Source organism: Cydia amplana, chromosome 24 (genome assembly GCF_948474715.1).
Source record: "Cydia amplana chromosome 24, ilCydAmpl1.1, whole genome shotgun sequence".
NCBI classification, from domain to species: domain Eukaryota; kingdom Metazoa; phylum Arthropoda; class Insecta; order Lepidoptera; family Tortricidae; genus Cydia; species Cydia amplana.
In genome coordinates, this window is record NC_086092.1 from 8,232,512 (window position 1) to 8,256,008 (window position 23,497).

Below are 23,497 nucleotides of genomic sequence, written 5' to 3' on the forward strand. Positions count from 1 at the left end.
ACAACAAATACTAAAAAGTACGAAACCCTCGGTGGGCGAGTCCGACTCGCACTTGTCCGGTTTTTTCAATCGGCTTTTGCCGAATATAAAAACTACATATGTTGCATTAGCCCCCACTTATAGATGTAACTGGGGTTACTGGGATACACATAATGTCAACTTTTTCCCCACTTCGTATTGTGTGGAGGTGTCACAGTTCAACCTTATCTTACACATTCTTTAGTAGGTAAGTAACTAGAACTAACATCGATGGTTTTATAGTATATGTTCGTTCCACATTTCATCTAGGTTGTTGTGAAACGATTTCCTGAGTTTTTACCAACAACAATGATCAATTGTCTTCTCTTCTCACCCAGTGTGTGACATACCTACTTTGTAGATCCTACTTTTTGTACAATCGATTATAAAATTAAGGTTTTCTGTCTAACAATGCTAAAACAACGAACTACTTATAGGTCAAAATATGAGGGTAATGTTCAAAATTTTTGATGTTGTTGATCCAGACGTTATGCTGTTCAACCGAATAACATTTGACATTCAAAACATGTGTGTGCTTTTGTTTCTTCAACAAGTACATAGATATCTCCTTACCTTTGGGCGGCAGCACAAGCATTTTTTTATATACTTGCTTTGTAATAATTGTAATTGTACTTGGAATCGGCCAGAATTTGCAGAATTCATTAGCCCTCCTACACAATATTTGACTTTTGAATCACAACATTTGTTGTTGTTGTGTGGGTGTTCTTTCGCAACATTGTTTTGTTTGTTTGTGTGTGTGTGTGTGTGTAATTGTGGATATTCTTGCTTCCTCAACAGGTGTAATAAGTTAATAACATTCAATAATGGATTTTTCCAAAGCGGTATGCGTTTGTAATTTCACGTGAATTCGCATAATTCATTAGCCCACCTGCACAACTTTTGACTTTTGAGTCACAACATTTGATGTTGTCGTGTTTGTTTGTGTGGATATTCTATCTCAAGATTCTTTTGTTTGTGTAAAATTGTGTGTGTGTGTGTGTGTGTGTGTGTGTGTGTGTGTGTGTGTGTGTGTATGTGTGTGTGTGTGTAATTGTGGATATTATTGCTTCCTCAACATGTGTAATAACATCCAATAATAGATTTCTCCGTATCGGTATGCCTTTGTAATTGCACGCGAATTCGCAGAGTTCAATAGCCCACCTGCACAACTTTTGACTTTATAGTCACAACATTTGTTGTTGTTGTGTTTGTTTGTGTGGATATTTATCTTCAAGATTTTTTTGTTTGTGTGTGTAGATATTTTTACTTCCTAACAGGTGTAATAATATCACATAATGGATCTCTCCGTAGCGGTATGCGTTTCTCGCACGGTCTGATTCTCGCGTCCGGCAAGCGCGGCGAGCGTGCCATCGGCGAATATCTATATCGATTTTATTGGATTTTTATATCAAACCGCAGTTTTCCTTGTTAATTTTTTTTTCTTTAGCCAATTGGTGTGTCCCACTGCTGGGCAAAGGCCTCCCCTCTTTCCCGCCACTTGACTCTGCCCAATGCACACTCCCGCCACTCCACACAGAATGCATCAAGGTTATCCCGCCATCTCCGTTTGGGTCTTCCTTTGCCCCGAGATCCATCCTGTGGGATCCAGTCCGTGGCTAATTTGGCCCAGCGTTCTGGGTGCATTCGGCAGATGTGCCCTGCCCAGTCCCATTTCAGCTTAGTTAATAGTCAAATGTTAATATAAGTAGTCAAAGTTTATTAACAATAGATAAAATCAAAGGAACACTTAACATATATAGCTAAAATCAAAGGAACACTTCACTACATAGTATAAAACAAAGTCGCTTCCCTGTCTGTCTGTATGTACCTATGCTTAGATCTTTAAAACTACGCAACGGATTTTGATGCGGTTGTTTTTTAATAGATAGAGTGATTCAAGAGGAAGGTTTATGTATAATTTGTTAACCCGTGCGAAGCCGGGGCGGGTCGCTAGTAACATAATATAAGAAATTAGGAAATCGTGTAATGAAAAATTGTTTTTCGTTTCATGATACCTATCTATTTCAATTTTGCTTACTATGTAATAAGCAGTTCTACTCAGAATAAAGACAATTAGGCGTTATATTTTTTTACAGTACAGTCAGCAGCAGAAGTTGCTAAGCGGGCGAGGTGTTCAAAATTACCTTGACACGCTCTTATTCTCTTAACAAAAAAGTCGCGTCAAGATCATTTTGAACACCTCGCCCGCTTAGCAACTTCTGCTGCTGACTGTACCTACTTAATACTGTAAAAATCTATACCAACAAACTTAGGAGGCCGGTATTGATTTTAGCCGCAAAAATGTAAAATTGATAGATTTAGGCAATGAAGTTGTACACCTTTTGTTACGTAATAGAAATAACAAGTACTCGTATCTATTAGCACGTCTTCTTATCTTCCACTTGTACAGATCAATTATTTTTTGAAAACAGACTCACTAAGTTATGATTGTTTTTCTGATGGACGTTTAGGTAAACGCGCGTTAAGCACTGATTTAGTCGATCTTATTTGTGAATTTCGTAAAGTTTGGACTGCTAAAAATGGTAATTTTGTATTACACATATCCTGTACTTCAACTGTCGTAGACTACATTTTTGTTTTTATGACTTTGAAATAGTGTAAATGAAGGTTAGACGAAATCAATTTTCTCCAGAAATTACCTCAAAACAAGTGGCAATTTCTCCGAAAATCTACTTATTTTCGACGTAGTTTTCATACTCAAATAATCTGCAACGTTTACTTAAACTGTTGTGATACATAATTTTATATAAATTGCAACTTTTATTTTTTGACGAATTTTTAAAAACTGCTCTCTTTATTCGTATATAACCAGTGACGCGCGCTCGCGGACTCATTCGCTCGCCAGAGCTTATAGAGGCAGGACGTGTGCTGATCGGCTCCGCACGTTGCATCGACGATCGCGAAGTTATTTATCGTTGTGTGCGTGCGCGCCGTGTAAAATATTATATCTGTTTGCGTCTTTGGCTGTTATGGTATGCGTGTATACTACGACCAGGAACTTTAATCCTTGGTTGTAAGTACTTCTTTATTTTCTTGTATAGTTTATAGTATTATCATCTATTATTGGTTAGATCGTGTTTAGGCTTGATTGATTCGTCTCAAAAAGATATTCGACACAATGTGGTATTCAGGGTCTGATGATGAAGCCGACAGGTACTCAAGCGTACTCATCAAGCAGGTCGTGAAACCACGTCGTGTTTGGGCTTATTTAATTCGTCTCAACAAGATCTTTGACACGAGATGGTATTCAGGGTCTGGTGATGAAGCCGACAGGTGCTCAAGAGTCCTCATCAACCAGGACGTGAAACCACTTCGCGTTTGGGCTCGTTTAATTCGCCTCAACAAGATCTTTGACAAGAGATGGTACTCAGAGTCTGACCATGAAGCCGACAGGGGCTCAAGAGTACTCATCAACCAGGTCGTGAAACCACGTCGTGTTTGGGCTCGTTTGATTCGTCTCAACAAGATCTGAATGCCATCTAGTGAGTTTCGCTCTAACTGGTAGGTATTAATATAACTCGAGTACTAACAGTGATGTGCTTAGGGGTTTCAAGTAATGCGACGAAATAACGCTAGATGGCGTTAACCTCAATTATACATAGTGCATTTTGCACTAGTCTTTGAGTTTTCACTTCTGCCGGCACTCCCTGAGTGCAACCCGTTGTTTTTTTTTTTAAATAAAAGCGTGTTACACCTTTTTTTATTCCTCTTGCTGCCAAAATGTAACACGATTTTATTTAAAAACGGTTAGTAGTAGCTTTATATATATATATATACAGGGTGGATTTTCTTTTTGGGTTAGTGAGGGCAGCTACCAGATCCCGTGCTGCTACGAGAAAATGGTCTTAGAAGACCTTCCCTCGATTTCAAATCAATGAAGATTGGCTTTTACAGATTTTGGAAAAAACATATACAGGGTGCGAGAAAAAGGTAATTTTTGACAAACTTTTTATTTGATGCCAATCGATCCCATTTCTATTGAGGATCAAAACCTTGTATGGAAGCAAAAAAAAATTTCCGGCTAGAAAAGCCACAAATCGAGGAAAACTTTTCCCATACAATTTGTATGAAAATGAAAACTTTTATTTTTCACATGATATTTTTATATGCCAATCGATCCCATTCCTATCCAGTATCAATAGTTTCCTAGGGGTCAACTTACGGTAATGTACTAAAAAGCCACAAATTAATAAAAACTTTCTCCATAAGTAATCATTTATTGTCAGATTGTGAATGTCAGTTTACAGATGTTACAAAATTATGTATCATACAACGTTTTACAGTAGGTACATATGGCCATTTTAATATTCGACATAGTTACGTAATGTGCTAATTATCGCACTAGTGCCGTAAAGTAGCACCATCTGTATTGTAAAATGTATTAATAAAATGGTAGGTATATTTTTTATCAAAATTTAATTATTTAATTATTTTAGCATTATTTTAAGCCTTTTAGTTTTTGTTAGGTATTAACAAATAAAAAATCTTATATTCATATATATTTTTTTGAACTTTTTAGATTCATCAAATCATCATCAAACTCTTTAGGACCAAAGTACTCGCCAAGACGAATCAAACGAGCCCAAACTCGATGGCATTGAGTTGTTTTATTACGGAGTTCCTATGGCCACCTCCCAGCTCCATTATCCACCCTGGAAACTATCGAGAGACCAAGTACTCGTCAAGACGAATCGTACTAGCCCAAACTCGATGGGGTTATAGCGTTTTATTACGGAGTTCCTATGGCAACTGTTCAGCGCCATCATCAGACCCCGGATACCATCTAAAGACAAAGTACTCGTCAAGACGAATCAAACGAGCCCAAACTCGATAGGGTTGCGACGTTTCATTCCAGAGTTCCTATGGCTACCTTCCAACTTCATCATCAGATTAGCTCCATATCATCATAATATTGCATTGTCACCTAAAATTTTCATTTACTAAAAGGGTAACATATAATATATGTTACCGTAAAATTGCACTAAGGTTATATATATATATATATATATATATATATATATATATATATATATATATATATATATATATATATATATATTATAACCTTATGCAATCATCATCACCATGCAATATAATTTTCACCTCAGCAGCTCGAACAAGGGTACTTTGCTACTTAAAAACAGTGAGCAATATCGCATTTTGCTCACTGAGTGAGACGAAATGAGCAAAATGCGATTTTGCTCACTGTTTTTAAGTAGCAAAGTACCCTTGTTCGAGCTGCTGAGGTGAAAACTTAATTGTTGGTATATCTTAAGAAAACATGAGTGAATAGGTAAGTGATGAAGAAGGAATACATTTTTCGGGTTCTCTAATATGTTCTCACTGCTGAGGTGAAAAGTTTTGTGAACTACACGAGATCAAAGCTATTTACATCTCGTGCGCTTTTGAGTCCCTTACTACGCTCAAGATTCTAAATTAGATTCACTCGCTACGCTCGTGAATCTATTATAGAATCTTTCGCTTGCACGGGACTTTTGAGCACTCGAAGAAATATCAAACTTTGATCTCTTGTTGTACAAATAACTATTATATTAATACATGGTTGGTAAGTATAATAAACGAATATATCAAATTTACCGAAAGTTTTATTTTAACCCAACTGAAGTTCTAAAGTTACGCATATTTTGTTGCGAAAGTATCAATACTGTTTAAGACGGTCGCGTTGTTTCAAGCAGGGGCCGGTGTTCGGTTACTGTGTAAATGTCGTATCTTCGCGCGTTTTCAAATCGACCACGGCCTCTTAACGTCACGCTTAATTATACAACAATATTGTCTAAAGTTACAAAACAGTTCTGAAAACCTCAACAATATTCACGCTATTCTAGCATATAAGCTTCAAGCCATTAGCGTTATAATCGCTTAAACAAAACACTAAGAACTATAGGTAACATGCCGGTTGCTGCCTTGCTGCCATAATAGTGCAAAAAGCAATGATGTCACCGGTGAAAGTTACTTTTGGTTTCCGTCCGTTACCCGGGCCAAACATTTACTGTAAGTGGAAAAAGTAGTTGACATTTCTTCGAAAATTTTACATAAGAGATCAGCCGGGTAGCACGTGATTGGCGCGACAGTATCTCGCGGCGAGATGGATTAAAGATGACTCACGTTAGACCGGGCCGTGTCCGGGCCGGAGCTTCCGAGGCTTCGTTTTCTATGGAAATCATCACGTTGATCACCTGTCATCCGTCATAGAAAAGTAAGCGCCGGAAGCTCCGGCCCGGACACGGCCCGGTCGTCGCGGTCTAACGTAAGTCGACCTCTTTTTCTATGATAATAACCTAAAGTCCAGACTATAGGCCTACAGATACTTTTAAAAAGGTTTTTTTAGCCTTCGTATGCTACTAATTCGGCCTGATTCGAACTTCAATAATTATACAGTGTGGAAAGATAAGTCGGGCCCTGGAGGGAAACTACCTTAAATCCTTAAGCTGGCTCATTTTACTTAAAGGAGACATTCCTTTATTTTTAAAAAGAAACAAAACTGCATTCAAAGATTTTCTAAAACTCGCTTGCCTCGCCCGGGACTCGAACCGACTAAAAATTCCAAAAAATAAAAACTCGCAATTTTATTCTACTAGTCGATACAGTTAATGTTAATGATAACATTTCTCCAAGAAACATTAGGTCTTAAACTCGTCTGTCGTACAAAATATCCATAAAATGTAATACATATTTAGTAGGTACCTACTCAAGATTTTTTTAGACAAGCCAAATCGAAGAAAAAAAGATAAATACTTTGAATGCAGTTTTGTTTCTTTTTAAAAATAAAGGAATGTCTCCTTTAAGTAAAATGAGCCAGCTTAAGGATTTAAGGTAGTTTCCCTCCAGGGCCCGACTTATCTTTCCACACTGTATAGTCTGTCAAGTCATTTCCGTCAGTTGAAAATGGCGGAAAATTTTAAAAATGTCAACTCGAAGAGTAATCGTTTCATAGAAAATTTGAATTTCACGCCTTTTTCTACTGATAAAGTTGTTTAACCGGCTATACGTCAAATATTAGTTCTAAATACGATATGGATCAGATATGTCAGTGTCAAATGTGACGTTTCTTCAAACAATAAAAAAACCGGCCAAGTGCGAGTCGGACTCGCGTTCCAAGGGTTTCGTACATTAAGTCTGACACACACTTGACTGCATATTTCTAATAGGTTTTACTCAATGTCAAGTTGACATTCTTAAATCTGAATACCCCTCCTGCTCGGAAGTCCAAAACAGTTTGTGTGTCAGGTGTGCGCCGAATAATAATGATATCAAGACTTTCTTTGGGACAATCGCTTTCTTTTGGAGCCTTGAGAAAGCCTATCGAGCGAGTAAAAGGACAGTTTACATTTTAAGTTAAAAAAAAGCGGCCAAGTGCGAGTCGGACTCGCCCATGAAGGGTTCCGTATTTAGGCGATTTATGACGTATAAAAAAAAACTACTTACTAGATCTCGTTCAAACCAATTTTCGGTGGAAGTTTACATGGTAATGTACATCATATATTTTTTTTAGTTTTATCATTCTCTTATTTTAGAAGTTACGGGGGGGGGGACACACATTTTACCACTTTGGAAGTGTCTCTCGCGCAAACTATTCAGTTTAGAAAAAAATGATATTAGAAACCTCAATATCATTTTTGAAGACCTATCCATAGATACCCCACACGTATGGGTTTGATGAAAAAAAAAATTTGAGTTTCAGTTCGAAGTATGGGGAACCCCAAAAATTTATTGTTTTTTTTCTATTTTTGTGTGAAAATCTTAATGCGGTTCACAGAATACATCTACTTACCAAGTTTCAACAGTATAGTTCTTATAGTTTCGGAGAAAAGTGGCTGTGACATACGGACGGACAGACGGACAGACGGACAGACAGACAGACATGACGAATCTATAAGGGTTCCGTTTTTTGCCATTTGGCTACGGAACCCTAAAAACGTTGTCTTTAAATTTTTATTATCTTGACATTGCGCTGAAAAATTATTACTTAAATAAAGAACTTTTATTTTAAAACAAGTTTGGGAATATTATCTACACTTTCCGTATATATCCGTACCTAAAGGGTAAAAACGAGACCCTATTACTAAGACTCCTGTCCGTCTGTCTGTCACGGCTGTATCTCATGAATCGTTATAGACCGTTGAAATTTTCACAGATGATGTATTTCTGTTGCCATAACACCAAATACTAAAAACAGAATAAAATAAATAAAGTGGGCCTCCCATACAACAAACGTGATTTATTTGCCGTTTTTTGCGTAATGGTACGGAACCCTTCGTGCGCGAGTCCGACTCGCACTTGGCCGATTTTTCTTTCACCCATATGTATCTGTATACATTGCCGTAATATTCCCTATTGGCCTGGAGGTCAGACAGAACTGTCAGAAGCTAATGAAGACCGAAATGAAGTTGTCCATACGATCTTATCCATATTTCAATATCAAATAAACGTTTCCATTCGATTATCGATACATAAAATATCCTATCAAACTAAATTACCTGGATGTATCTAGAATCTAGATTTCACTCTGATTTCAGCTTTCTAGTGATTGAAATTTCACTTGGGATGCGTAATGGTGGTAAAGTAGGTGGAAATAAAGTTTCTAGTGCTAGCAATAGAATTGAAAGTCTGTTGATGTCCTTTACTGCTTGTAAATGTTAAGATGGACGTGGTAAATTTAGTAAAATTGTGCAAGAAGATATGACAGTGCAACCTTACGTTGTAAATTTAAGAGGAAAGTGGACGACCGCTCGCTCTACGCCTCTTGCGAAACGTACGGGGAGTATATTCCTAGATATTAAGCATTGTAGGTTATTTGATTTACAAGGGGACTAAAGATGTCGTTTTATCCTCTTGTTAATATTGATACACGAGCAAGCGAAAATTCCAAAATTGAACCACGAGCGTAGAGATTGATTCATGAAGTGGAATTTTGAGCATTACAAGGGTTTCAATTCAAGGCACGAAACCAAATAACTATTTAAAGTCCGTAGTTTTCTAAATATATTTTATTAAAATGGAAGTGTCGATGGCTGCAAATGCTAATTTGTTTTTAAAATGCAGCTTGCGAAAGCCTTAATAGTAAGCGAAACCGAACAAGTGCGAGTCAGACTCGCCCACCGAGGGTTCCGTACTTTTTTAGTATTTGTTGTTATAGCGGCAACAGAAATACATCTGTGAAAATTTCAACTGTCTAGCTATCACGGTTCATGGGATACAGCCAGGTGACAGACAGACGGACGGACGGACAGACGGACAGAGGAGTCTTAGTAACTGGGTACGGAACCCTAAAAACAAAACGACAGGGACAAAGGCCGCACCGTTACATTTTGCATAAAATGCAGATTTATCTGCGTCTGCACAAAGATTGGGTACCTTGATGCGTATTCTGATTCTAAAAACAGGTTATGAATTTGATCTGGATTTGTCATGGATATGATATGATCTGTCAGTGTCAATAGTTACGTTTCTGACTGAAGAAATGTATGTTTAAATCCAGATCATTCATAACCTGATTATTAAGGTACGCCAAAAGAAATAAAAGTTCAACAATGTAAGTTTGGCAAATACCATCCCCTCCCCCCCACCCCTCCCCAAGTCAAAGGACTTTGCCAAAACGCTTTTATTGGATAATTTTCCCACACCAAGAAATTTTCACTTAAAATATCGCAAATTGGAACCAATCGGTAAAGCGATTAGATTTCTAAAAGTAATGAAAGTAAAAACAAATTATCGAAATGATTCGTCTGATACTTATTGATTGCCAACGGGAAAGTAAATTTTCGAATAATGCGTGGGGCGTGATAGAAAATCGTGTCTTACCGGCTTTCGAAGACTGTTAATAACTTGATTAACTTAATAAATACTTATTTTATCCCGCAACTTCGTCCACATACAGTAGTCACGGCAATCACACACCCATACAAACTTTTTAACCATTTCTAATATAACACTTGCACTGAGTATGCTATCAAAATCGTTGCAGACTTTTTTTTTCAGAATACCACATTCCCATATTTCGTTTTTCACCGATTATTTCTTCTTTTCAGATTCTAGAAAATTATTCGGCGGGTACCGAATAACGCCGACGTACTGCAAGGCGTCGAGAGCAGCAAAATACAACCGAGGGAACACGATATGCATGTTCAACCATGAGTGTCAGCAGAGAGGGGGCGAGGTAAACTAATCTTATTTTATTTTATCTTATCTTTTTTTAAATTCAACCGAGGGAACACGATATGCATGTTCAACCATGAGTGTCAACGGAGAGGGGGCGAGGATTCATATCTTATCTTATTTATCTTATCTTATCTTATCGATTAAAATACAACCGAGGAAACAAGATATGTATGTTCAACCATGAGTGTCAACAGAGAGGGGGCGAGGTAAACTAATCTTATTTTATCTTATCTTATCGATTAAAATTCAACCGAGGGAACACGATATGTATCTTCAACCACGAGTGTCAACGATAAGAGGGGAAGTAAAATATTAATATCTTATCTTATTTTATCTTATCTTATCGATTAAAATACAACCGAGGAAACAAGATATGCATGTTCAACCATGAGTGCCAACAGAGAGGGGGCGGGGTACAATATACTCTTCTTATCTTATCTTATCTTATCTTATCTTATCGATACGGCGTCAAGATGAATAAAATGAAATTTAGGAACATTTCTATACACCCAGCCTTTTCGCCAACGATAATCTTAAAGTAACTGAAAATGTAACAAGCTATCTATTATAAATGAATTTTCTTTTTTCAGGTAGTCGGCGCATGTATGGATGGCTTTCTCTTCGGCGCCTGCTGCCAGCTCAAATCCGACAGCCAATCCCACATCCCCAAGGGCCCTGGCGTCGTCATGACGAGCTACCTCGACTACCCTGAGGCCGAGACCGAAAGCGACGACTACGACTCCGAGGCCCTCAACGCCTGGCACAACAGCTTCAAACCTATAGTCACACCTGGCTACAGACCTGGAGAGAAACCGTCTTCATCTACTGTCAAAACTGTTGATGACAGTACTGAGAAGGAGATCATATCTGAAGGTCTAAGTCAAATAACAGATTCGCTGTTACACGCTCCTCCTAAAGAAGATAACTTCGTGTATATCAAACCTGCTAAACCTGATGGACTGTATACACACAGTTCTATTGACCATGGAACTGTAGACACAGTTCTGTTACATAAAAATGGTTCAGCAGTGGATAACGTAGCGAGACCATCAGATTTTAACATACAAGTGTCATCGATGCAGACGAAACCGACTCCACCACCAAGCACAACGATAACTACACCTAAAACTGTTTCCACACACAGACCGATATACACAAAACCTGTCTTCAGACCTAAAAACAAAACGACGACGAAAAATCCAACTGAAAACTATGTCCAAGTTTCAACTGTGACTAAAGAGCCGCAGAAGATTACTGAAACCTCGATCAATAGTATCATTCAAATGCTAAACGAGAGTACTCCAAGTTTGAAGAATGAAGTTACTTCGCCAATACCTGATATTGCTGAAACGAAATCATCACCGTCACCATCAACTGCTACTGTCTCACCAGTCCAGTACAGCAGTACATATCCTAACTACTACTTATCTACAGGCCACTATGTAACTCTTAAACCTTCATCATTCGGAAGTACTGTATTCTCAACAACTACAACCAAACGACCAACAACTACCAAACGTCCTGTCCTAATTACCAAAAAACCTGTAAAGTACACGACACCGAATTCAATACCTCAGGAAAGCAGGCCGTCTAGCAAACCTTACTCTTCACCAAAACCTAGTCCGTCTACTAGTCAAGCCATAGACGCGTTTAACCGTTACCCGACGAACCCTAGCGATTTCGGCGACTCCGTAACTACTTTCAGCTACGTCAGCTCCACTACTACTCCTCAACCTTCATTCCATACCAGCACGACTAGACGCCCACCTTCTACCAGCTATGTCACCGGTGCTAAACCTGCCAGAAGACCAGTAACATCACCATCAAGCATAATATCCAGCTATGACGTAGCTCCTGAAACCTTCTCAAGCGTAACACCTACTGTTATAGTTCTAAACGGCTTCCAAACTACAAAACCTGTTGAAGACAAAGAGCCTCAATTCGTTGAGATATCTCAGGAGCCTTTTAAGAAACCAGTGAGCCAGATCACAGTAAACAACCATATAGAATCGACTAACAATATTTACATGGGTAAACCTCCGCAGTCCTATGAAAGACCTTCATCTCCAACTGTGGTTATCACTCCAAAGCCATCTCCCACAACACCTTACCCTATCAAATCGTCTACCAGACCTGTCTCTGTAGTCATTTCAACCAGTCCTTCCTTTGATTCTTACACGGAATATTTCTCAGCTACAACTTCAAGACCTGAAATGCAGACTTCATCGGATGACTTGATTAATTTCCCTCCAGTTAGAAACCCAATGCTAAATGCCACTGGTTCAAATCCAGGACTATACAACACAAGCATATCTCTATTTGATAATGAGCTGGATACTCTTCACGACGTAGACTTCACCACACCAACATGGCAAGAGGACGAGAAACTAAACGAAAAGATGAATCTCTTCGTCAACAAAATAGTTGGTAGTCTCCAAGGCACATTCCAGGAACTCCACGACATAGTGATTCTTGACAAAAAGCCGAACGCGACGATCATCAACCCAAAAACGACTACACCTAAGCCTAGTAAAAAGCCGGCGACGACGCGAAAGCCTGTCGCGACGACTCGGAAGCCGATTCGGTTGACGACGACGACTAGAAGGCCGACGGTTAAGACGACGAAGAAGCCGGGGAAGCTGACGACGGCTGCGCGACGACCGACCACGACAACGCAGCCGCCTACTACTACTTTTATTACGACGACTACTAAGAAGCCAGTAAGTTAATAGCTAGGGATATATATACAGATGTGTGCGTTATGAGTAGATCTATGTGTCTGGCGGATAAATTACACATACCTGAAGAACACATCTGTTAGTATATCCCTAGCTAATTTTATGTAAAATAGGTACCTACTCGTACATATACTACTACTACTACTTAAGGCTACTTAAGGCTTTTGACTACACCGAAGTCAGCTAAAGTCCGTAGCTATGATTTTACAATATCAACAATGATTGTGTTATGAGAACCCCGCTAAATTGACAATCTGAGTGACCTACATTGATGAAATCCAAAATAGTGTAGGACATTCAAAGAAGTTGTTATATAAGTATTGCAAATGGTGCCAAGAGAGGATGATGATGGTGATGTCTGAATAACATGAAGTGTTGAATTCATTCATTTTACAGGTGACTAGAAAACCCGCAAAGCCTGTTACGAAGCCACCAAAGCCAGCTAAAACCACCACCATCGCCCCCACCACCACGGTCACCACCGAGGCGGTAGAAGAAGTCACCACCGAACCTTATGCTGACCAGACCATCGACTACAATGACAAGAACTGTAAGTATTGTAGGAGCCCACGTTAGTCACTACCATGGCCTTACCACGGTCATAACCGAGGCCGTAGAGAAGGTTACTACTGAGCCTTATGCTGATCAAACCATCGACTACAATGACAAGAACTGTAAGTATTGTGGAAGACCATGTCAGTCACTACCATGGCCTTATCACGGCCACTACAATGACAAGAACTGTAAGTATTGTAGAGGACCACGTCAGTCACTACCATGGCTTTATCACGGCCACTACAATGACAAGAACTGTAAGTATTGTAGAGGACCACGTCAGTCACTACCATGGCTTTATCACGGCCACTACAATGACAAGAACTGTAAGTATTGTAGGGGACCACGTCAGTCACTACCATGGCTTTATCACGGCCACTACAATGACAAGAACTGTAAGTATTGTAGGGGACCACGTCAGTCACTACCATGGCTTTATCACGGCCACTACAATGACAAGAACTGTAAGTATTGTAGGGGACCACGTCAGTCACTACCATGGCTTTATCACGGCCACTACAATGACAAGAACTGTAAGTATTGTAGGGGACCACGTCAGTCACTACCATGGCTTTATCACGGCCACTACAATGACAAGAACTGTAAGTATTGTAGGGGACCACGTCAGTCACTACCATGGCCTTACCACGGTCATAACCGAGGCCGTAGAGAAGGTTACTACTGAGCCTTATGCTGACCAGACCACCGACTACAATGACAAGAACTGTAAGTATTGTGGAAGACCACGTCAGTCACTACTATGGCCTTATCACGGTCATAACTGAGGCCGTAGAGAAGGTCACTACCGAGCCTTATGCTGACCAGACCAACGACTACAATGACAAGAACTGTGAGTATCTGCCAATTTGATTGCCTACATTACCTACTTATTGTCAGCTATGCATACTCCAGTGAAAGAGACGCAGATAAAGAAGAATCTATTTTCGACGATTCAAATTGAGATGATATGTTAAAAGAGGGTATGATAAATTAAAATGGTAAAAAGAGTTCAGTTTGTTATACTGTTCATAAGAAGTATTATTCCAATTGGTCTAATAAATGCAAGGTCTTTTATTCATTAACGCATACCTTTAATACTACTATCATTCGCTGTGCAAGTGCAATATCAGTATAAACGAAATCTCAATTTTCAATGTTCGCGATCATCTGGAACCAAAATTTATATTTAAAAAAAAAATCTGCGTTTTCAGTGTGCGGCGTCCGGCCCCTGATGAAGTCTGGCCGCATAGTCGGCGGTAAGAACGCTCATCAGGGCGAGTGGCCCTGGCAAGTGCTAGTGCGGGAATCTACCTGGCTCGGTCTCTTCACTAAGAACAAGTGTGGAGGGGTGCTCATTACTTCCAGATTCGTCACGACTGCTGCTCATTGTCAGCCTGGGTAAGTGTTAATAGACTTAACTCTACTCTAAATAATTTTAGATTATAGTTTTGTATCTTTGTGTTCTTTTTTTTTTCAATACTATTGTTATAGCGTTTTTTTTTTTGTAATTCGACATTTAGAGACTTTATACATCTCTATGTAATACTTTAGTTTGATTTTATATTTGCGGCTTAGAAAGTTGTATTTTATAATTGTAGATGTGTTTTTTTTTTTTGCTGTATGTAAATTCCATGTTGACGTGTAAAAGTGCCCTTGTGGCCTATTTGCTGAATAAATGTTGATGTTTGATGTTTGATGTTTAACCTAGTAATAAGCAAATTTCTTCTGCGAAAGCTTTGGCAGTAGAACGTACTAAGGAGTCCCAGCCAAAATTCTTAAGAGACTACATGAAATTCTTCAATAAAGGAGTGATACTCTTAGAGTTGCAAACATCCTTTTGCTAGGACGGCCACATAATAAGAGTGACTATGTTGCTCATTCTGTGGACGTCAGACGGTGATATTTAATGCCTTAACTTAGCGAAGACATCTCCATTCTGGCATAATGCTAGAGTACATATATGTTAGCTTCTGTTTAGAGCAGTGGTGCCTAACCTTTTCAGTCCGGTCACCCCTATGACTAAATAACGTGTACCTTTGTTGTATTGTTATATTAGGTTAGCTTATTACCCCCGTAAAATACCAGTTTTACCCCCACGGGGGTAATTACCCCCAGGTTAGGAACCACTGGTTTAGAGCCTAACTTGAGAAGCTTGAGCTCTTTCTTGCTGTAACTTAACCTTAGTATAATGTAATGTACCTAAATCTTCAACTAAACTTAATAATGTCCACAGAACGTTCCGTGACTTTCTGGAAGAAGGAGAGACGCCCGTATTCCAGAACGTTTTTGACCCTGACCCAGCGCCACTTGCACAATGCCACTAACCCGGGGTTAACCGGTTAAACCTGGAGTTACCATGCTGACCAGTACAATTTGACACTGGATTAATGCTTTAACCGCGTAACTCCTGGTTAGTGGGATGGTGCAAGTGGCGCAAGACTCTAAGATCTGCCTCCGCAGTAGGGTGGCTTTTTGGCTACATTATCTTAATATTATACACGGTGCTTCCTGTAACAGGAGCAATAAATTAAACTGTAGGCTGTACTCCTCAAACTGACCAACATTTGTTCAGCAACTTTTGAAAATAACTCAGGTTTTGATTTTTATTACACTTTAAAGTTTATTCTAAGACGCAATGTATTGCAAATTTTGTTATGTTTAAAGCGTGACAAGCAACGTCAAACACACTGATGTCAGCGTACATCGAAGGCAATATTTATTTTGTATGAAAAAGAGGAAGTCTAAAGGATTCATAATTTTTAAAAGTTGCTGAACAAATGTTGGTCAGTTTGAGGAGTGCAGCCTTTAGTTTAATTTATTGCTCCTGTTACAGGAAGCACCGTGTATAATATTAAGATAATGTAGCCAAAAAGCCACCCTACTGCGGAGGCAGATCTTAGAGTCTTGCGCCACTTGCACCATCCCACCAACCAGGAGTTACGCGGTGAAAGCATTAACCCAGTGTCAAATTGTACTGGTCAGCATGGTAACTCCAGGTTTAACCGGTTAACCCTGGGTTAGTGGCATTGTGCAAGTGGCGCTTATGGGTCAGGGTCAAAAACGTTCTGGAACATGGGCGTCTCTCCTTCTTCCAGAAAGTCACGGCACTGTATATCTGAATGTAATCTTCCAGTTTCCTGGCATCCCTAGTAGCAGTGTTCGGCGAGAACGACATCTCCCTGGACCTGGAGCCACGCAAGCCCGTCTCCAGGAACGTGCGGCGCGTCATCGTGCACAGGCAGTACGACGCTGCTACATTCGAGAACGACCTAGCGTTACTGGAGTTGGAGTCACCTATTAAATTCGATGCTCACATTGGTAAAGGATTTAGCGTTCTTTTAGTATCTTTTTAAGAACTTGATCATCTTTTCTTTGTCTTTGATATAATGAATAATAAATAAATATTATAGGACATTTTTACACAAATTGACTAAGTCCCACGGTAAGCTCAAGAAGGCTTGTGTTGTGGGTACTCAGACAACGATATAAATAATATTCAAATACTTAAATACATAGAAAACAACCATGACTCAGGAACAAATATCTGTGCTCATCAAACAAATAAATGCCCTTTCCAGGATTCGAACCCGGGACCATCGGCTTCACAGGCAGGGTCACTACCCACTAGGCCAGACCGGTCGTTTTTATTATATAATACGATTATATAGTGTCGTTGAGATTAGAACATTCACTGGATTATGGATCTTTATAAAGTACTGCAATTGCAAAACAACTATAATTACTACCTATTTATATTTTTTAATTTATCACTATCATTGATTTATTTTGTCTTTTTATTTCTTCTGTTAGCAGAAATTGCAAATTCGAGGAGCCCTTGCAGTGACAGAGTGTCTGAGCAGTGTAAAATGTCTCAGTATACACCAAATTCCTATGAAAATATGTCAAATTCAGTGCAGAGTTAACTTAACAGACAGACTATAAATCTGCTCATTGCCTATAAGATTTTTTTCTCTATACCATTTTTTCTTCATACCGTTACGTACACAAGATTGTTAAATGTTTTTCTCTTCCTAGTGCCCATCTGCATGCCACCAGACGAGAGTGACTTCACAGGCCGCATGGCGACGGTGACGGGCTGGGGCCGCCTCAAGTATGGTGGCGCCGTACCAGCTGTGTTACAAGAAGTGCAGGTATATTATGGACCCTCAATCAATTCAATCAATTTTAAAATAACAATAATCAAATATATATATAGAAATAGTAAATAGCCCTAACATAGAGCCCTGAGGTATTCCAAGCTTTAACACAGTTCTACTACACCTTTTACAACCGATGTTTAAGTATTATGACTAAAAAGCGGAGACATGACTTAAAGCATGATTATGCTAGATCATAAGTATCTAAGTATATTTACGTCTTGAAATGAATGAGCTGTCTAAGTGTCTACTCAGTCAAATGCTTTAGACGGGTTGAAAATATTATTATTGCACTACAAGTACTAGATATTGTGTTTATAATATTCACATCTAATATATAGGTAATATAAATTAGTTAGCAATGGAATAAGTAAAGATACCCACGGACTTATAACATATGTAATTATACATACGTAACCTACTCGTACTCGCAGATGGGATTTTTTATCTTAAAATGGATGAATTTACATGTTATATTATTATAAATGACGTAACTCTAGAGAGTAAACAAATATCTCGAAAATTCCAGGTACCAGTGATAGAAAACAACGTGTGCCAAGAGATGTTCCAGACCGCAGGACACTCAAAGAAGATCCTTAGTTCCTTCCTCTGTGCAGGATACGCCAACGGACAGAAGGACTCTTGTGAAGTGAGTATATCCAGACCAGACCCCAATAGGTGTTACACATCGCATATAATTTGAAATAGATTATTCATTTACGTCCTTTAGTACTCTTTTTGAAATGATTATTGATAATTAGCGTCGCCTAGTTACCATCTTCTTCATCATTTTTAAGATTTTTGTCTTGTCTCGCTAGTGGATCATGGATCCATTCTACAGTTCAGGTACTGGTTTGTACGAAAGTGACAGCCATCTGACCTTTCAACCTAAATGAAGGAAAAAGACAAGCGTTATTGGGATTTGTCTGGTTTCATCACGATGCTTTTCTTCACCGAAAAGCGATTATAGATATTTCTTACAATCTGCATCTTCCTTAATAGCTTTAGTAAAAGAGGGTAGCTAATACCATTAAACGGGTACTGCAGAGATAATTACTTAATATATCTTTATTTGTAAAACTACAACGGGTTGGCACTTTTTGTGCATTGCTGACTACAAGCACAGAATAAATAATAGTATTACTAGGTACAGAAGACTCACTCTCTAACAAAACGCGTCTGTTACGATCAGGACATATATGACCGCTAGGTGGCGACAGCGTCACGCGCGGCTTATGGCTAGCCACCAAAATTGGTGTGGAACGGATGTACTTTTAGCTAGGTACTTGTAGCAAAGCGACGAAATCGCGGAGTGAGTCACGCCTGCTACAAGCTAACTTAAAGAACATGCTTTGAACCGATGACCTCCGGTTGAGGGAAGGAAGGAAGGGAAGGGAAGGTTCTTTATAATACCAGGCGTGTCTCACTCCGCGATTTCGTCGCTTTGCTACAGGTAGCTAAAAGTACATCCGTTCCACACCAATTTTGGTGGCTAGCCATAAGCCGCGCGTGGCGCTGTCGCCACCTAGCGGCCATATCTGTCCTGATCGTAACAGACGCGTTTTGTTAGAGAGTGAGTCTTCTGTACTTAGTACTATTTATTCTGTGATAATACCCATTTGAAATTTATATTCCAGGGTGACAGCGGAGGCCCGCTAGTTCTGCAACGCGGTGATGGCCGCTGGCAGCTAGTCGGCACCGTCTCCCACGGCATCAAGTGCGCGGCGCCATACCTCCCCGGGGTGTACATGCGGACGACTTTCTACAAGCCTTGGCTGAGAAGCATCACTGGAGTGCACTGATGAACCTTATGTGATGTTATCTATGAGAGAGCAATGTTCCAATGCAAATGATACTGGTTTTCCATCGGAGTTTAGAAAATTGTGAAATTTTCAAATGGAAAATTTCGGAAACTGCTCATATATTATTTTAAAATAAAAAATTTCCTGAAAATTATTGAGAATTTTTCAAATTTTTTGGAAACTTTTACACCTGTTAATGCGAGCTGCCTTTTCGTAGATAACGTCACATATGAGCGCTGTATATAAGTAAATATCGTTAGCGGAGTGCAGAAATCGCCTCGTTCTGTGCAACGACATCTACCGACATTTTTGGTAAACTTTATTGTGCGAGCCAGATGTCGCATGGAATAAAATGCGCTAGGCCGGTCTTCATGGCAAGTTGTCTAAAAATGACAAGTTAAAACGTTAATTTAAAAAATATATCATGAGAACCCGTATTGAACCATGCAAGGCCTGCTATTAGCCTTTACATTGCAAGGATGAACACTGGTTGATGTTCAAAAAACGGTTACAACCCATCTGCAACCCATTGACCGCTAAAGACGTCAACTGAGGCGCGCGGGTACAGCCTAATATCAACCTTCGTGCATTCGGACAAGGTTCACGATGGCCGTGTCAGTCATCAGATTATACCAGTGGTATTCAAAGGGTTATGCCTCAACCATGCAGAGAGGACTTCATTTTAAAAATATCCATTATTTTTTGGAGCCATCGACTCCCTAAAGTGTGTCTGAAACGGGTCTCTATTGTTTCCCAAATAGTTTTAAGCCATAATGTCTTGTTTGCCCGCATTTTCGTTAGTCATAATTCATTTGGTTCAGAAACGCGTCACTTTTCAGGATCGCCATAAAACAAACCTAACCTAACCTATCTATAGGATAACCTAACGAAAATCCTGAAATGTTAACGGTTTCAGTTTTATGAAACAATGCATTATGACTTAAAACATAATGGGAAACAACGGGACCCCGCCTCAAACGATTGATCGTTTGTGATTCAGACGTATATAATTTACGTTATTGTTAATCCTGATTGAAGTCATTATTTTTTGGTTTCTTATACTTCTTCAGTACTGCCAAATTTAGAGACAAATGAAATAATAAGTAGCAATTCTCAATGACAGCGAAAAGATCATTAGTTTTATATCTTTTTGAAGTTTATAATGATTTCATTTGTAACTAGGTACGATATCAGTATATTTTCACATTGACTGATTGAAATCGGAGTCATATTTATGAGCAGTTATCATATATTACTTTAAAAAATCAATTATTTTTAAATTTATTCTTAATTTACATGACGTATGTCTACCCACCCTTAAAAAGTTTTTTTTTTATAATTTTAATGAGACTATGCATTTATTTTGTAAATAAACGAAAGTGTTTTCAGATTATATGTTTTAAAATAATGAAATTTTGTATTTAATAACAGCTCTCTATTTAAACTGCATATTTTTTATGTACATTTTTTAACAACGTTTTGATGTAATTAGTTTAATTTTAATTGCGTATTTTTCTTTTGGGCATTTTTAAATACAATAAACATTTGATCTTAAAACATTTTCTACTGTGTCATTTTCTGCAATTGTAATATACACATTTGTATATTTAGTAGTAGTAGTAATTATTGTACATTAAAATGCATTTATTTATTGTTAAATAGTAGTATAATTAAATTTTAAGAACGGAAAATGTATAATTATATTAATTTAAATTGTTCCTGGCGACTTTTATTATTTTTGAAAATGTGTCTTTCGACAACGATTATAATTTCAATTTAATAAATAAAACATTTATTGTTCCATGAATATCTCATAAATTACTTAAATTACTCAAAGAATTTGCTATAAAAGTTCATAAAAATATAGATACCATTTCGGATTTACATATCATATAAAATGTACATGTTATGTAAAAATATGAAACGCTCAATAATTTATGAAATATAAAATAAGTAGACAATGTTAATAATAATCCTACGACTGTTATGCATTTATTAAAATAATCAAATACATCTGTTTTTCATTATTGTGCTGTTTTCTATTATTTAATTGATTTAAGTTTGTATAAGTTATTGATTATTTATTTTTTTATATAAAAAATATAACACTTGATCGATAGGTACACCTAAATAACTATTTAAACAAGACGGGACAATAATACTAGTGCAATTTAATAAAACACAAAATCATTTGCATCGTATATATTTCACAAATCTCTAAATCTACTACCATAAGCTTTTAGACATTAACTTTGTGGCTATTTTTTTATGTTTTTATTTATGCACTTAAAACAAAGTAAATTCTCCTATTTCTAATACAAGAATTAACTACATTATTGATGAAGCACAGCAGTTTGTGTTCGTGAATATACAAATTATTGTTGAGTAAGGTTATTCGGAAAACATTATTTATTTAAAAAGTCTTTTTTTGAAACTATTGCCACAACACTTAGCTTATTAATGGTGAGGCTAGATCGATTTGTGTAAAATATGCCATAATAATTATATATTTTTTTACTTGTGTATCTATGTCTCTTTTATAAAGAGATTACAATGTATTAAAATAATCTATATATATAAATGCAAGTGTCCTGACTGACTGACTGACTGACTGACTGACTGACTGATTCATCAACGCAGAGCCGAAACTACAAAAGCTAGAAACTTGAAATTTGCACACCAGGTTGCATTTATAAAGTGTACAAGAGATAAGAAGCGATTTTGAAAAATTCAACCCCTAAGGGGGTTAAAAAGGAGATGAAATGTTGTATGGGGTACAAGTTTTATTTTGAGCTAGGAATTTGAAAGTTCGTAAAAAGATATATTATTAAAATACAAGAATACTAATTTCAGCGTTTTGGAAAATTCATCCCCTAAGGTGGTGAAAAAGGGGTTGAAAGTTTGTATGTAAATTAAAAAAAAAATCGAGCTCGGGACTTGAAACTTTGTAAATGGGGATATTATTATAAGGCAGGAAAAGTAATTTCAGCATTTTTGAAAATTCATCCCCTAACAGGGTTAAAAAGGGGTTGAAAATTTGAATCCATTACAAATGCTTTGAAACTCCTTAGAAAGGCATAATAGCCGATTACAAAAAAAAGTAATTGCGACGTTTTAGGAAATTCAATCCCTAAGGGGGTTAAAGAGGGGATGAAAGTTTGTCTTGGGGTTCAAATTTTATTGTAAGCTAGGAACTTGGAACTTCGTAAAAAGATATTATAATAAAAGAGAAGAAAACTAATTCCAGCGATTATGAAAATTCATCCCCGAAGGTGGTGAAAAAGGGGTTGAAAGTTTGTATGCACATCAATGATTTTTTTGAGTGCGGGGCTTGAATCTTTGTATAAGGGCATATTATAAGAATACAAGAAAAGTAATTTCAGCGTTTTTGAAAATTCATCCCCCAAGGTGGTGAAAAGGGGTTGAAAGTTTGTATGCACATCAAATATTTTTTCGAGTGCGGGACTTGAATCTTTGTATAAGGGCATATTATAAGAATACAAGAAAAGTAATTTCAGCGTTTTTGAAAATTGATCCCCCAAGGTGGTGAAAAGGGGGTTGAAAATTTGTATGCACATCAAATATTTTTTTGAGTCCGGCTTGAATCTTTGTATAAGGGCATATTATAAGAATACAAGAAAAGTAATTTCAGCGTTTTTGAAAATTCATCCCCCAAGGTGGTGAAAAAGGGGTTGAAAGTTTGTATGCACATCAAATATTTTTTCGAGTGCGGGACTTGAATCTTTGTATAAGGGCATATTATAAGAATACAAGAAAAGTAATTTCAGCGTTTTTGAAAATTCATCCCCCAAGGTGGTGAAAAAGGGGTTGAAAGTTTGTATGCACATCAAATATTTTTTCGAGTGCGGGACTTGAATCTTTGTATAAGGGCATATTATAAGAAAACAAGAAAAGTAATTTCAGCGTTTTTGAAAATTGATCCCCCAAGGTGGTGAAAAGGGGGTTGAAAATTTGTATGCACATCAAATATTTTTTAAAGTGCGGGACTTGAATCTTTGTATAAGGG

The 23,497-nt window shown here is 37.9% G+C and overlaps 1 protein-coding gene across 1 annotated transcript in view; it reads left to right on the forward strand.

Moving 5' to 3' along the window:
* Positions 1–19,473, forward strand: part of LOC134659273 (serine protease filzig) — a 38,751-nt gene extending 19,278 nt beyond the window's left edge. The window contains exons 2-9 of the mRNA XM_063514924.1: positions 10,089–10,216; positions 10,809–12,938; positions 13,353–13,506; positions 14,723–14,909; positions 16,645–16,829; positions 17,547–17,662; positions 18,198–18,317; positions 19,306–19,473. Coding sequence (XP_063370994.1) covers positions 10,089–10,216; positions 10,809–12,938; positions 13,353–13,506; positions 14,723–14,909; positions 16,645–16,829; positions 17,547–17,662; positions 18,198–18,317; positions 19,306–19,470 — 3,185 coding nt within the window. The 3' untranslated portion in view covers positions 19,471–19,473. The remainder of the gene's footprint in view (positions 1–10,088; positions 10,217–10,808; positions 12,939–13,352; positions 13,507–14,722; positions 14,910–16,644; positions 16,830–17,546; positions 17,663–18,197; positions 18,318–19,305) is intronic.
* The last annotated feature ends 4,024 nt before the right edge of the window (positions 19,474–23,497 follow it).